This window comes from Ascaphus truei, chromosome 7 (assembly GCF_040206685.1).
Source record: "Ascaphus truei isolate aAscTru1 chromosome 7, aAscTru1.hap1, whole genome shotgun sequence".
Lineage (NCBI taxonomy): Eukaryota > Metazoa > Chordata > Amphibia > Anura > Ascaphidae > Ascaphus > Ascaphus truei.
The window spans coordinates 10440599-10455481 of NC_134489.1; the positions used below are offsets into that span (position 1 = coordinate 10440599).

The window sequence follows — 14883 nt, forward strand, 5'->3', positions numbered from 1 at the left end:
GGGCCTGTTAAGTCTTGGTCATACTCCTGATGCCTCTATACTGCGAGGCGGTGAGCGACTGCCGGACACACCCACCATCAGCACCCCCTGCGCAAGCACCTGTAACCCACACAGTCTCCCCCTGGGTGATGCTAATGGGTTGAAAGCAGAGACCCTGCAGCAGAGAAAGGGGAGGGGATGGCTCGTCTGGTGATTGGCTGGAAAGTGAAAGCCCAAGTTTAGGGGGTAAGGGAAAAAGAAAAGGACTTTCTCTTGTCTCTTTGAGCAGGGGGAGGTATACATGTTGGATTCAGATCGAGAGAAAAGGGGAGGCATGCATTAAAGGAGTCTGCCTGTGCAAACCCCTCCTGTGGATCTCATCCCTCTCTTTCTTTTGCAATTTGAGCTCTTCCTAGGCTGCTACAGTACTTATCCTTCAAAACTCTTCCTACATTATCAGGGCTGGGATAGCACACAACCATGTGTGTGCCGGTGGCGTTTCTCCTGCTGTCCCTCGCTGTGTCACAGCAGCTGGGTCTTGGGACAGCTGACAGACAAAGGAAGACACTATTGGTTCCCAAAAGCAGAGGGACTCTTGAAGCGCATCCAAGCACTGGCCATTGGCAAGCGGATGTCCGAGGCGCCGGCCAGTCCTCCCCAGCTCGGGCAGCCGGACCTGGGGAGCGGGAGGTGAAGGTTAAAACGAAGAGGGTGGAGAAGCAGAAAAAGTCCCGTCACACAGCGATGGTGCCTAAAGCGACAAGGTGAGAGGAAGGGAGTGTGTATTAGGACGATGTGAGTGGTATGTGTCCCTGATATCTTTGTATAAGGAGGAGACAAGAGGCGTGTGTCCCTGATGTCTGTATTAGGAGGAGGTGAGAGGTCTGTTCCCCTGATATTAGGACTGGTTGTGAGGTATGTGTCCTCATATCTAGGTATTCGAAGTAGGTGAGAGGTCTGTGTACCTGCTTATTAGGAGGGGTGAGAGGTAGGTGTCCCTGATGTCTGTGTATTAGGAATGGGTGAGAGGTACCAGTAGGTGTCCTTATGTCTATGTATTAGACCAAGGGTGCGCAAATTGTGGGGGTGCGGCAGGTTACAGAGGCCCCAGGCCCCGCGCTATTCCCCAAAGCATTTGTATTAAATGCCGGGTGCGCACAAGGCCTCTGTAACTTAACTTGGCAACGCGCATCGAATGACGCCACGGGGTCACGCGATGTCACATGACCCCGCGGCGTCATTTGATGCCGGTTCCTAGGTAAGGGGGTGGGGCGCGAACACTGGGGCTGAGCAGGCAGGGGGGCGCAGCACAGAAAGATTGCGCACACCTGTATTAGACAGAGGTGAGAGGTCTGTGTACCTAATGTCTGTATTAGACAGGTGAGAGGTCTGTGTACCTAATGTCTGTATTAGACAGAGGTGAGAGGTCTGTGTACCTAATGTCTGTATTAGACAGAGGTGAGAGGTCTGTGTACCTAATGTCTGTATTAGACAGAGGTGAGAGGTCTGTGTACCTAATGTCTGTATTAGACAGAGGTGAGAGGTCTGTGTACCTAATGTCTGTATTAGACAGAGGTGAGAGGTCTGTGTACCTAATGTCTGTATTAGACAGAGGTGAGAGGACTGTGTACCTAATGTCTGTATTAGACAGAGGTGAGAGGTCTGTGTACCTAATGTCTGTATTAGACAGAGGTGAGAGGTCTGTGTACCTAATGTCTGTATTAGACAGAGGTGAGAGGTATGTGTACCTAATGTCTGTATTAGACAGGTGGGAGGTCTGTGTACCTAATGTCTGTATTAGACAGGTGAGAGGTCTGTGTACCTAATGTCTGTATTAGACAGGTGAGAGGTCTGTGTACCTAATGTCTGTATTAGACAGCGGTGAGAGGTCTGTGTACCTAATGTCTGTATTAGACAGCGGTGAGAGGTCTGTGTACCTAATGTCTGTATTAGACAGAGGTGAGAGGTCTGTGTACCTAATGTCTGTATTAGACAGAGGTGAGAGGTCTGTGTACCTAATGTCTGTATTAGACAGAGGTGAGAGGTCTGTGTACCTAATGTCTGTATTAGACAGAGGTGAGAGGTCTGTGTACCTAATGTCTGTATTAGAAAGAGATGAGATATGTGTCATTGATGTCTGCTTATTAGGAGGAGATGAGAGGTATGTGTCCCTAATGTCTGCCTATTAGGAGGAGGTGAAAAGTCTGTGTCCATGATGTCTGTGTATTAGGATGGGTGAGAGGTATGTGTCCCTTAAAAATGTGTATTAGGAAGAGGTGAGTGGTATGTGTGCCTGATGCCTGTGTATCCGTAGCGGGTGAGAGGTATGTGTGCCTGATGCCTGTGTATCCGTAGCGGGTGAGAGGTATGTGTCCCTGATGTCTGTGTATTAGGAGGAGGTGAGAGGTATGTGTGCTGATGTCTATGTATTAGGAGGAGGTGAGAGGTATGTGTGCCTGATTCCTGTGTATCCGTAGCAGATGAGAGGTATGCATCCCTGATGTCTGTATTAGGAGGAGATGAGAGGTATGCATCCCTGATGTCTATGTATTAGGAGGAGGTGAGAGGCATGTGTGCTGATGTCTGTGTATTAGGAGGTGAGAGGTATGTGTGCTGATGTCTGTGTATTAGGAGGTGAGAGGTATGTGTGCTGATGTCTGTGTATTAGGAGGTGAGAGGTATGTGTGCTGATGTCTGTGTATTAGGAGAGGATGATAGGTCTGTCCCTTAGGTCTGTGTATTAGAAGTTAGAAGGGGTGTGAGGTATGTCTAGGTGATGTCTGTATTTTTGGATGAGGTGAGAGGTATGTGTCCTTACCGAATGCCTATTAGGAGGAGATGAGAGGTATGTGTCCCTGTTATCGGTGTAGTCAGAGGAGGTGAGAGGTATCTGTCTTTGAAGTCTGCATATTATTAGAGTGTCCCGGATATTTGTGTATTAGGAGGAGGTGAGAGGTCTGTGTCCCTGATGTCTGTGTATTAGGAGGGGGTGAGAGATGTTTCCCTTATGTCTGTGAAATAGAAGAGGTGAGAGGTAGTTCTACGTGATGTGTGTATATTAGGATGGGGTGAGAGCTACAGTATGTGTCCCTAATGTCTGCCTATTAGGAGGAAGTGAGAAGTATGTTTCCCTGATACCTGTATATTAGGATGGGGTGAGAGGTATGTGCCCCTGACGTGTATAAGGAGTAGCTGAGTTGTATGTGTCCCTAAAGTCTGTTTATTAGGAGATGAAAGGTTTGTGCCCCCTGATCCCTGTGTATTCTGAGGGGATGAGAGGTATGTGTCCCTGATCCCTGTGTATTCTGAGGGGATGAGAGGTATGTGTCCCTGATCCCTGTGTATTCTGAGGGGATGAGAGGTATGTGTCCCTGAAGTCTATGTATTAGTAAGAGGGTGAGATGGATGTGAGAGGTATGTGTCCCTAATGGTCTGTGTATTAGGAGTAGGTAAGTGGTCTGTATCCCTGATGTTTGTGTATTAGGACAGGACAAGTGGTCTGTGTCCCTTATTTCTGTGTATTAGAAGTGGTGAGAGGTGTGTCCGTGTATTAGGATGGGGTGAGAGGTATGTGTCACTAATGTTTGCCTATTAGGAGGAGGTGACCGGTCTGTGTCCCTGATGTCTGTGTATTAGTACCGGATGAGTGGTCTGTGTCCCTGATGTCTGTGTATTAGGATGGGATGAGTGGTCTGTGTCCCTGATGTCTGTGTATTAGGACGGGATGAGTGGTATATGTCCCTGGTGTCTGTGTATTAGGACGGGATGAGTGGTATATGTCCCTGATGTCTGTGTATTAAGACGGGATGAGTGGTATATGTCCCTGATGTCTGTGTATTAGGAGGGGGTGAGAGGTATATGTCCCTGATGTCTATGTATTAGGACGGGATGAGTGGTCTGTGTCCCTGATGTCTGTGTATTAGGATGGGATGAGTGGTCTGTGTCCCTCATGTCTGTGTATTAGGATGGGAAGAGTGGTCTGTGTCCCTGATGTCTGTGTATTAGGACGGGATGAGTGGTATATGTCCCTGATGTCTGTGTATTAGGACGGGATGAGTGGTATATGTCCCTGATGTCTGTGTATTAGGACGGGATGAGTGGTCTGTGTCCCTGATGTCTGTGTATTAGGATGGGATGAGTGGTCTGTGTCCCTGATATCTGTGTATTAGGATGGGAAGAGTGGTCTGTGTCCCTGATGTCTGTGTATTAGGACGGGATGAGTGGTCTGTGTCCCTGATGTCTGTGTATTAGGATGGGATGAGTGGTCTGTGTCCCTGATATCTGTGTATTAGGATGGGAAGAGTGGTCTGTGTCCCTGATGTCTGTGTATTAGGACGAGATGAGTGGTCTGTGTCCCTGATGTCTGTGTATTAGGACGGGATGAGTGGTCTGTGTCCCTGATGTCTGTGTATTAGGACGGGATGAGTGGTCTGTGTCCCTGATGTCTGTGTATTAGGACGGGATGAGTGGTATATGTCCCTGGTGTCTGTGTATTAGGACGGGATGAGTGGTATATGTCCCTGATGTCTGTGTATTAAGACGGGATGAGTGGTATATGTCCCTGATGTCTGTGTATTAGGAGGGGGTGAGAGGTATATGTCCCTGATGTCTATGTATTAGGACGGGATGAGTGGTCTGTGTCCCTGATGTCTGTGTATTAGGATGGGATGAGTGGTCTGTGTCCCTCATGTCTGTGTATTAGGATGGGAAGAGTGGTCTGTGTCCCTGATGTCTGTGTATTAGGACGGGATGAGTGGTATATGTCCCTGATGTCTGTGTATTAGGACGGGATGAGTGGTATATGTCCCTGATGTCTGTGTATTAGGACGGGATGAGTGGTCTGTGTCCCTGATGTCTGTGTATTAGGATGGGATGAGTGGTCTGTGTCCCTGATATCTGTGTATTAGGATGGGAAGAGTGGTCTGTGTCCCTGATGTCTGTGTATTAGGACGGGATGAGTGGTCTGTGTCCCTGATGTCTGTGTATTAGGATGGGATGAGTGGTCTGTGTCCCTGATATCTGTGTATTAGGATGGGAAGAGTGGTCTGTGTCCCTGATGTCTGTGTATTAGGACGAGATGAGTGGTCTGTGTCCCTGATGTCTGTGTATTAGGACGGGATGAGTGGTCTGTGTCCCTGATGTCTGTGTATTAGGATGGGATGAGTGGTCTGTGTCCCTGATGTCTGTGTATTAGGACGGGAAGAGTGGTCTGTGTCCCTGATGTCTGTGTATTAGGACGGGATGAGTGGTCTGTGTCCCTGATTTCTGGGTATTAGTAGTGGTGAGAGGTATATGTCCCTGATGTCTGTGTATTAGGAGGGGGTGAGAGGTATATGTCCCTGATGTCTGTGTATTAGGAGGGGGTGAGAGGTATATGTCCCCGATGTCTGTGTATTAGGAGGGGGTGAGAGGTATATGTCCCTGATGTCTGGGTATTAGGAGGGGGTGAGAGGTACATGTCCCTGATGTCTGTGTATTAGGAGGGGGTGAGAGGTACATGTCCCTGATGTCTGTGTTTTAGGAGGAGGTGAGAGGTGTGTGTCCTGATATCTGTGTATTAGGAGAGAGTGAGAGGTGTGTGTCCTGATATCTGTGTATTAGGAGAGAGTAAGAGGTGTGTGTCCTGATATCTGTGTATTAGAAGTGGTGAGAGGTGTGTGTCCTGATATCTGTGTATTAGGAGAGAGTGAGAGGCGTGTGTCCTGATATCTGTGTATTAGAAGTGGTGAGAGGTGTGTGACCTGATATCTGTGTATTAGGAGATAGTGAGAGGTGTGTGACCTGATATCTGTGTATTAGGAGATAGTGAGAGGCGTGTGTCCTGATATCTGTCGCCATGACAACGCGGTGTCAAATGACGTTGCGGGGTCACAGCGTGACGCCACATGACCCTGCGCCAATAGTTTGCGCACCCCTGTCTTAAGCTATGGATCCAGCATTAACAATGCACATTCCCTATTAATTGCTTTGCCCTGTATTGCAAACCCCTTGCACAGTGCAGGAATTAGAGGGCAGACTGAACATTGCAGAGCGCAGTGTGGGGTTAAGTCAGAGGTGTATCCTAGGAACACATTCCTCCCGCACAAAAGCACAAGCCCTCTCCTCTCTCACTGGCCGTGTTACGCCTCGACACAAAGGGTTCCACTCAAGGACAGAGCCCCCCGGCTTCTCCTGCAGCCCTCTCGTGCATATTAACACCATCCCTGCAATGGGCAATGGGCAGTCTTTCTACTGTGCATCATGTGTGCCACGTTGCGTTCTTTGCTGTATCTGAGAAACCATGGGCACCATAGCTGGTTATTATATTATCTCCTGGTGCAAAGAGTAGTGTTATCCTCCCTGCTCCATCAGAGCCCCCCAGGTCATTGTACATCCTGGCGGTCAGACGAGTATCTCTATGCAATCTTCCATGTAATCTTCCCTGAGTGTCTGCTTACACTGGCGGTGACACTGCCTATTGCAGTAAGAGCTACTAAAAGTACTTTGTTTATAGTGCGCACACACACACACACACACACACACACACATACACTGAGACATATATATATATATATATATATATATATACATATATTATATATATATATACACACACACACACACACACACACACACACACACACACACACACACACACACACACACACACACACACACACACACACACACACACACACACACACACACACACACACACACACCTCCATCCCTGCTGTAATGAGTTAAAGCAGCAGTGACTTATTTATAGCCATCTTATTAGGTGTGTTTTAACAAAGCTTTCACTATTTATTTATGTCAACTGCCATTTTCCATTTTTGGGCAAAGTTCAAACCTCTGCTGCCCGAGTTTTACTTAGGGAGGATATTCAGATTTGGGAATCAGTCAGAGAATGGGTTTGAAGAACGTCAGAGGACACATTTGTCTGCCTTCTGATAGGTGACGTCTCCCTGACAATGCCCGTCCCCATAAATAATAGCAGTCTGCATGTATATCTGTATTTATATAGCGCTATCCATGTCCATAGCGCTGTACTGCAGGAACACCCATGACATCATGATCGGGTCATGCGTTCGGTTCTGGAGGAATCCCATGACGTGACTGGCGCCCGTATACCAGAAACGGACGTGAAGAGGGCTCCACATCTCTTTATATCCGTCCGCCTGGCTGCTCTGCTGGAGTGGACAACGCCATCTGCCCCCTTGGAGGGTGCTTGCAATCTTTATCTTATAGTGATAAGACTGTTTGTCAGCCCTTAACGCCAGATCAACATCTAACACTGAGATTCACTACACTCCGATTCCCTAAGTTCTGACTCCTATTGGCTTGAATGGCTGTTAACGTGGGATCGAGACCCAATAGCCCTTGTCGGCGCTTTGTGAATTTAACCCCTTTTGCTCCAAGTTTGTAATAAGTATGTATCCAGGGACCAGAAGACGCAGGAAACATTTACTGCTCCGAGAATTCAAATAAGTTCAATTGTTACTTTACAAGTGATTGAATCTTCCTGAGGAAGTGTAAGAAACTCAGCCATATGTATCCCACGTTCTTTTGGGGAAGCCTGACATAAAAACGCACACACTCGTGTGTGTGTATATACACAAATATTGTATCGCGCGTATAAATCAAGCCACTGTTACAACATATAGTTACAGTATCATAAAATGGCAAATTGCATGTCCCATAAAGATACAAATTACAAGTAGAACTGGGGAGCTGTGACACGGGCGTGGCCAACTGCAGGCCTCAAGGGCCACCAGCAGGTCACGTTTTCAGAATATACCTGCTTCAGCACAGGTGGCTCAGTCGTTGGCTGAGTCACTGATTGAGCCACCTGTGCTGAAGCAGGGATATCCTTAAACCCTGACCTGTTGGTGGCCCTTGAGGACTGGAGTTGGCCACCCCTGCTGTAACAGGCTCTCCTCATATCCTCCTGCCCACGTCTTCAGTGACCTTGAAGCCTCTTCTCCTTGGGGCTTCTCTTCCTTGTGTGACAGATCTTCTCTCCCCCCTCCTCCTCCCCCTATTTAGTGGTCTTCACATTTTATACTTTTCGTTTCTATTTAGTAAAATGGGCTTGAAAACTCATTGGTTTGAGGTCAGGTATTCTGGCCGTGTAGACTTATTTGGTGCTATCTGTGTGGGCATTTGTGCAAGCCAGTTATGTGATCCCTGGGTGACTCAACTGAGACCAAACTCCCATCCAAGCTGGATTTCTTTGCCCACCTGTGCTTAAGACTCTATATGGTCTTCCAGGAGGCTCGAAATAACGGCAAATGTGTAAATAGATTCCCCCTGGTAGAGTAAGGGTGGCTGTTGTTTTCTCTTGTACTGAATGACCTTCACAAACAGCAGTGGTATTTACAGACTGTAATATTGGTGCACCGATTTACAGTTTAAAGCAAGGATTATTCATATGGGTATATATGCATAGGCTTAACATGTCCAAAACAGAACTAATAAACGTTCTCCCTTCCACTATCACCCCTACAACCAAACTCTGCATCTCTATCAATAATCCTACAATCTCATCAACACACCAAACCCACTGCCGGGGTGGGAAGGCGGGGAGCGGCATCCAAGTCTTGCCATCTCCGCCTCAGAAATATATCGCCAGGGTATGCTCTTTTCTCATTCATAATGCAACTAAAATCCTAATTCACCAATTCATCCTGTCCCACCTGGATCACTGCACCCTTCTCCTAGTTGGCATTCCCTTTGTCCGCCTCTCCCATCTCCAATCCATACAAAACGCTGCTGCCAGGATCATCCACCTCACTCACTGCTCCACTTCTGCTGCGCCGCTATACAAATCCCTACACTGCTCTGAAATTCCCCACCATGTACAGTCAGACTCTCCCCCAGCTTACAGACATTTTAAAACTTTTTAAGGAAGCCTAACTGGCATACTCTTAACATCCGCCTCCCCCTCCAACCCTATTGGGACCAGCTTTGCATCTAGATCGTTCTGCCGCTAGGCCACTTCCCTACCGGGACATTTTGCTGTAATTATTGCTCCTGCTCCTAACCGCCGCACACGCCTGACCCGACAAGCCAGGTCTGCCGCGACCAACCGCCTGCATGTTTAAATGTCCCGAACGGGACCGCTACACTGCATAGACAGGCCGCTCCGAAGCTCCATCTTTAAATATCCCACGGGACATTTAATGATGGCGTGTCGGAGCGGCCTGTCTATGCCGTGTAGCGGTCCAGTGGGGGACATTTAAACATGCAGCAGGCGGGACATGCAGTTTTTTAGCCTGGAGGCATCAACACACTGCGTTTGAGGTGAGTGAGGCATAGCTCAGTGGTAGTGTCACTGCGTTTGAGGTGAGTGAGGCATAGCTCAGTGGTAGTGTCACTGCGTTTGAGGTGAGTGAGGCATAGCTCAGTGGTAGTGTCACTGCATTTGAGGTGAGTGAGGCATAGCTCAGTGGTAGTGTCACTGCGTTTGAGGTGAGTGAGGCATAGCTCAGTGGTAGTGTCACTGCGTTTGAGGTGAGTGAGGCATAGCTCAGTGGTAGTGTCACTGCGTTTGAGGTGAGTGAGGCATAGCTCAGTGGTAGCGTCACTGCGTTTGAGGTGAGTGAGGCATAGCTCAGTGGTAGTGTCACTGCGTTTGAGGTGAGTGAGGCATAGCTCAGTGGTAGTGTCACTGCGTTTGAGGTGAGTGAGGCGTAGCTCAGTGGTAGTGTCACTGCGTTTGAGGTGAGTGAGGCATAGCTCAGTGGTAGTGTCACTGCGTTTGAGGTGAGTGAGGCATAGCTCAGTGGTAGTGTCACTGCGTTTGAGGTGAGTGAGGCATAGCTCAGTGGTAGTGTCACTGCGTTTGAGGTGAGTGAGGCATAGCTCAGTGGTAGTGTCACTGCGTTTGAGGTAAGTGAGGCATAGCCCAGTGGTAGTGTCACTGCGTTTGAGGTGAGTGAGGCATAGCTCAGTGGTAGTGTCACTGCGTTTGAGGTGAGTGAGGCATAGCTCAGTGGTAGTGTCACTGCGTTTGAGGTGAGTGAGGCATAGCTCAGTGGTAGTGTCACTGCGTTTGAGGTGAGTGAGGCATAGCTCAGTGGTAGTGTCACTGCGTTTGAGGTGAGTGAGGCATAGCTCAGTGGTAGTGTCACTGCGTTTGAGGTGAGTGAGGCATAGCTCATTGGTAGTGTCACTGCGTTTGAGGTGAGTGAGGCATAGCTCAGTGGTAGCGTCACTGCGTTTGAGGTGAGTGAGGCATAGCTCAGTGGTAGCGTCACTGCGTTTGAGGTGAGTGAGGCATAGCTCAGTGGTAGTGTCACTGCGTTTGAGGTGAGTGAGGCATAGCTCAGTGGTAGTGTCACTGCGTTTGAGGTGAGTGAGGCATAGCTCAGTGGTAGTGTCACTGCGTTTGAGGTGAGTGAGGCATAGCTCAGTGGTAGTGTCACTGCGTTTGAGGTGAGTGAGGCATAGCTCAGTGGTAGTGTCACTGCGTTTGAGGTGAGTGAGGCATAGCTCAGTGGTAGTGTCACTGCGTTTGAGGTGAGTGAGGCATAGCTCAGTGGTAGTGTCACTGCGTTTGAGGTGAGTGAGGCATAGCTCAGTGGTAGTGTCACTGCGTTTGAGGTGAGTGAGGCATAGCTTCGTGGTAGCGTCACTGCGTTTGAGGTGAGTGAGGCATAGCTCAGTGGTAGTGTCACTGCGTTTGAGGTGAGTGAGGCATAGCTCAGTGGTAGTGTCACTGCGTTTGAGGTGAGTGAGGCATAGCTCAGTGGTAGTGTCACTGCGTTTGAGGTGAGTGAGGCATAGCTCAGTGGTAGTGTCACTGCGTTTGAGGTGAGTGAGGCATAGCTCAGTGGTAGCGTCACTGCGTTTGAGGTGAGTGAGGCATAGCTCAGTGGTAGCGTCACTGCGTTTGAGGTGAGTGAGGCATAGCTCAGTGGTAGCGTCACTGCGTTTGAGGTGAGTGAGGCATAGCTCAGTGGTAGTGTCACTGCGTTTGAGGTGAGTGAGGCATAGCTCAGTGGTAGTGTCACTGCGTTTGAGGTGAGTGAGGCATAGCTCAGTGGTAGTGTCACTGCGTTTGAGGTGAGTGAGGCATAGCTCAGTGGTAGTGTCACTGCGTTTGAGGTGAGTGAGGCATAGCTCAGTGGTAGTGTCACTGCGTTTGAGGTGAGTGAGGCATAGCTCATTGGTAGCGTCACTGCGTTTGAGGTGAGTGAGGCATAGCTCAGTGGTAGCGTCACTGCGTTTGAGGTGAGTGAGGCATAGCTCAGTGGTAGTGTCACTGCGTTTGAGGTGAGTGAGGCATAGCTCAGTGGTAGTGTCACTGCGTTTGAGGTGAGTGAGGCATAGCTCAGTGGTAGTGTCACTGCGTTTGAGGTGAGTGAGGCATAGCTCAGTGGTAGTGTCACTGCGTTTGAGGTGAGTGAGGCATAGCTCAGTGGTAGTGTCACTGCGTTTGAGGTGAGTGAGGCATAGCTTCGTGGTAGCGTCACTGCGTTTGAGGTGAGTGAGGCATAGCTCAGTGGTAGTGTCACTGCGTTTGAGGTGAGTGAGGCATAGCTCAGTGGTAGTGTCACTGCGTTTGAGGTGAGTGAGGCATAGCTCAGTGGTAGTGTCACTGCGTTTGAGGTGAGTGAGGCATAGCTCAGTGGTAGTGTCACTGCGTTTGAGGTGAGTGAGGCATAGCTCAGTGGTAGTGTCACTGCGTTTGAGGTGAGTGAGGCATAGCTCAGTGGTAGTGTCACTGCGTTTGAGGTGAGTGAGGCATAGCTCAGTGGTAGTGTCACTGCGTTTGAGGTGAGTGAGGCATAGCTCAGTGGTAGTGTCACTGCGTTTGAGGTGAGTGAGGCATAGCTCCGTGGTAGCGTCACTGCGTTTGAGGTGAGTGAGGCATAGCTCAGTGGTAGTGTCACTGCGTTTGAGGTGAGTGAGGCATAGCTCAGTGGTAGTGTCACTGCGTTTGAGGTGAGTGAGGCATAGCTCAGTGGTAGTGTCACTGCGTTTGAGGTGAGTGAGGCATAGCTCAGTGGTAGTGTCCCTGCGTTTGAGGTGAGTGAGGCATAGCTCAGTGGTAGTGTCACTGCGTTTGAGGTGAGTGAGGCATAGCTCAGTGGTAGTGTCACTGCGTTTGAGGTGAGTGAGGCATAGCTTCGTGGTAGTGTCACTGCGTTTGAGGTGAGTGAGGCATAGCTCAGTGGTAGTGTCACTGCGTTTGAGGTGAGTGAGGCATAGCTCAGTGGTAGTGTCACAGCGTTTGAGGTGAGTGAGGCATAGCTTCGTGGTAGTGTCACTGCGTTTGAGGTGAGTGAGGCATAGCTCAGTGGTAGTGTCACTGCGTTTGAGGTGAGTGAGGCATAGCTCAGTGGTAGTGTCACTGCGTTTGAGGTGAGTGAGGCATAGCTCAGTGGTAGTGTCACTGCGTTTGAGGTGAGTGAGGCATAGCTCAGTGGTAGTGTCACTGCATTTGAGGTGAGTGAGGCATAGCTCAGTGGTAGTGTCACTGCGTTTGAGGTGAGTGAGGCATAGCTCAGTGGTGGTGTCACTGCGTTTGAGGTGAGTGAGGCATAGCTTCGTGGTAGTGTCACTGCGTTTGAGGTGAGTGAGGCATAGCTCAGTGGTAGTGTTACTGCGTTTGAGGTGAGTGAGGCATAGCTCAGTGGTAGTGTCACTGCGTTTGAGGTGAGTGAGGCATAGCTCAGTGGTAGTGTCACTGCGTTTGAGGTGAGTGAGGCATAGCTCAGTGGTAGCGTCACTGCGTTTGAGGTGAGTGAGGCATAGCTCAGTGGTAGTGTCACTGCGTTTGAGGTGAGTGAGGCATAGCTCAGTGGTAGTGTCACTGCGTTTGAGGTGAGTGAGGCATAGCTCAGTGGTAGTGTCACTGCGTTTGAGGTGAGTGAGGCATAGCTCAGTGGTAGTGTCACTGCGTTTGAGGTGAGTGAGGCATAGCTCAGTGGTAGTGTCACTGCGTTTGAGGTGAGTGAGGCATAGCTCAGTGGTAGTGTCACTGCGTTTGAGGTGAGTGAGGCATAGCTTCGTGGTAGTGTCACTGCGTTTGAGGTGAGTGAGGCATAGCTCAGTGGTAGTGTCACTGCGTTTGAGGTGAGTGAGGCATAGCTCAGTGGTAGTGTCACTGCGTTTGAGGTGAGTGAGGCATAGCTTCGTGGTAGTGTCACTGCGTTTGAGGTGAGTGAGGCATAGCTCAGTGGTAGTGTCACTGCGTTTGAGGTGAGTGAGGCATAGCTCAGTGGTAGTGTCACTGCGTTTGAGGTGAGTGAGGCATAGCTCAGTGGTAGTGTCACTGCGTTTGAGGTGAGTGAGGCATAGCTCAGTGGTAGTGTCACTGCATTTGAGGTGAGTGAGGCATAGCTCAGTGGTAGTGTCACTGCGTTTGAGGTGAGTGAGGCATAGCTCAGTGGTGGTGTCACTGCGTTTGAGGTGAGTGAGGCATAGCTTCGTGGTAGTGTCACTGCGTTTGAGGTGAGTGAGGCATAGCTCAGTGGTAGTGTTACTGCGTTTGAGGTGAGTGAGGCATAGCTCAGTGGTAGTGTCACTGCGTTTGAGGTGAGTGAGGCATAGCTCAGTGGTAGTGTCACTGCGTTTGAGGTGAGTGAGGCATAGCTCAGTGGTAGCGTAACTGCGTTTGAGGTGAGTGAGGCATAGCTCGGTGGTAGTGTCACTGCGTTTGAGGTGAGTGAGGCATAGCTCAGTGGTAGTGTCACTGCGTTTGAGGTGAGTGAGGCATAGCTCATTGGTAGTGTCACTGCGTTTGAGGTGAGTGAGGCATAGCTCAGTGGTAGCGTCACTGCGTTTGAGGTGAGTGAGGCATAGCTCGGTGGTAGTGTCACTGCGTTTGAGGTGAGTGAGGCATAGCTTCGTGGTAGCGTCACTGCGTTTGAGGTGAGTGAGGCATAGCTTCGTGGTAGTGTCACTGCGTTTGAGGTGAGTGAGGCATAGCTCAGTGGTAGTGTCACTGCGTTTGAGGTGAGTGAGGCATAGCTCAGTGGTAGTGTCCCTGCGTTTGAGGTGAGTGAGGCATAGCTCCGTGGTAGTGTCACTGCGTTTGAGGTGAGTGAGGCATAGCTCAGTGGTAGTGTCACTGCGTTTGAGGTGAGTGAGGCATAGCTCAGTGGTAGTGTCACTGCGTTTGAGGTGAGTGAGGCATAGCTCAGTGGTAGTGTCACTGCGTTTGAGGTGAGTGAGGCATAGCTCAGTGGTAGCGTCACTGCGTTTGAGGTGAGTGAGGCATAGCTCAGTGGTAGTGTCACTGCGTTTGAGGTGAGTGAGGCATAGCTCAGTGGTAGTGTCACTGCGTTTGAGGTGAGTGAGGCATAGCTCAGTGGTAGCGTCACTGCGTTTGAGGTGAGTGAGGCATAGCTCAGTGGTAGTGTCACTGCGTTTGAGGTGAGTGAGGCATAGCTCAGTGGTAGTGTCACTGCGTTTGAGGTGAGTGAGGCATAGCTCAGTGGTAGTGTCACTGCGTTTGAGGTGAGTGAGGCATAGCTCAGTGGCTCCGTAGTAATGTCACTGTCTTTGAAGTGGGTGAACCCAGTTAGAATTCCAGTGTCTGCTCTTCTTGCGACCTTGGGGAAGTCACTTTATTTCCTTCTGCCTAAGGCAAGAATGGGTATACTGTAGGTGCACTCACAAACTCTAATATCTGCCACAGGTGCACTGTAAACCACTGGTGTGGTGTATATCCACAATAAATAAAAGTAATACATGCACTCCAGCGGGCTTATGGAAATATATATATATTACTTTATTCAAAGGGTCGCCCTTTGAGTCCTCACATGGACCTGTGTTAAGATGTGACCTTTTGTCTTGTGCCTAACGCACTAACATTATATTGTAAACTCTTCGGGGCTGGCACTCACTGTGTCTGCAGAATCCCATGTACAATGCGGCGTATACTGTCAGCACTATATAAGACATCTAAAA

General features: G+C 49.5%; 1 protein-coding gene across 3 annotated transcripts in view; it reads left to right on the forward strand.

Annotated features, from left to right (window-relative positions):
* Positions 1–315: 315 nt before the first annotated feature.
* LTBP4 (latent transforming growth factor beta binding protein 4) overlaps positions 316–14883 on the forward strand; it is a 267101-nt gene continuing 252533 nt past the window's right edge. For 2 of the 3 annotated variants that reach the window (XM_075606992.1, XM_075606994.1), the window contains exon 1: positions 319–743. In XM_075606992.1, the coding sequence (XP_075463107.1) occupies positions 460–743 (284 nt within the window). In that variant the 5' untranslated portion in view covers positions 319–459. Of the gene's footprint in view, positions 744–14883 lie in introns of all 3 variants that reach the window. The other variant, XM_075606993.1, reaches the window with a different exon arrangement.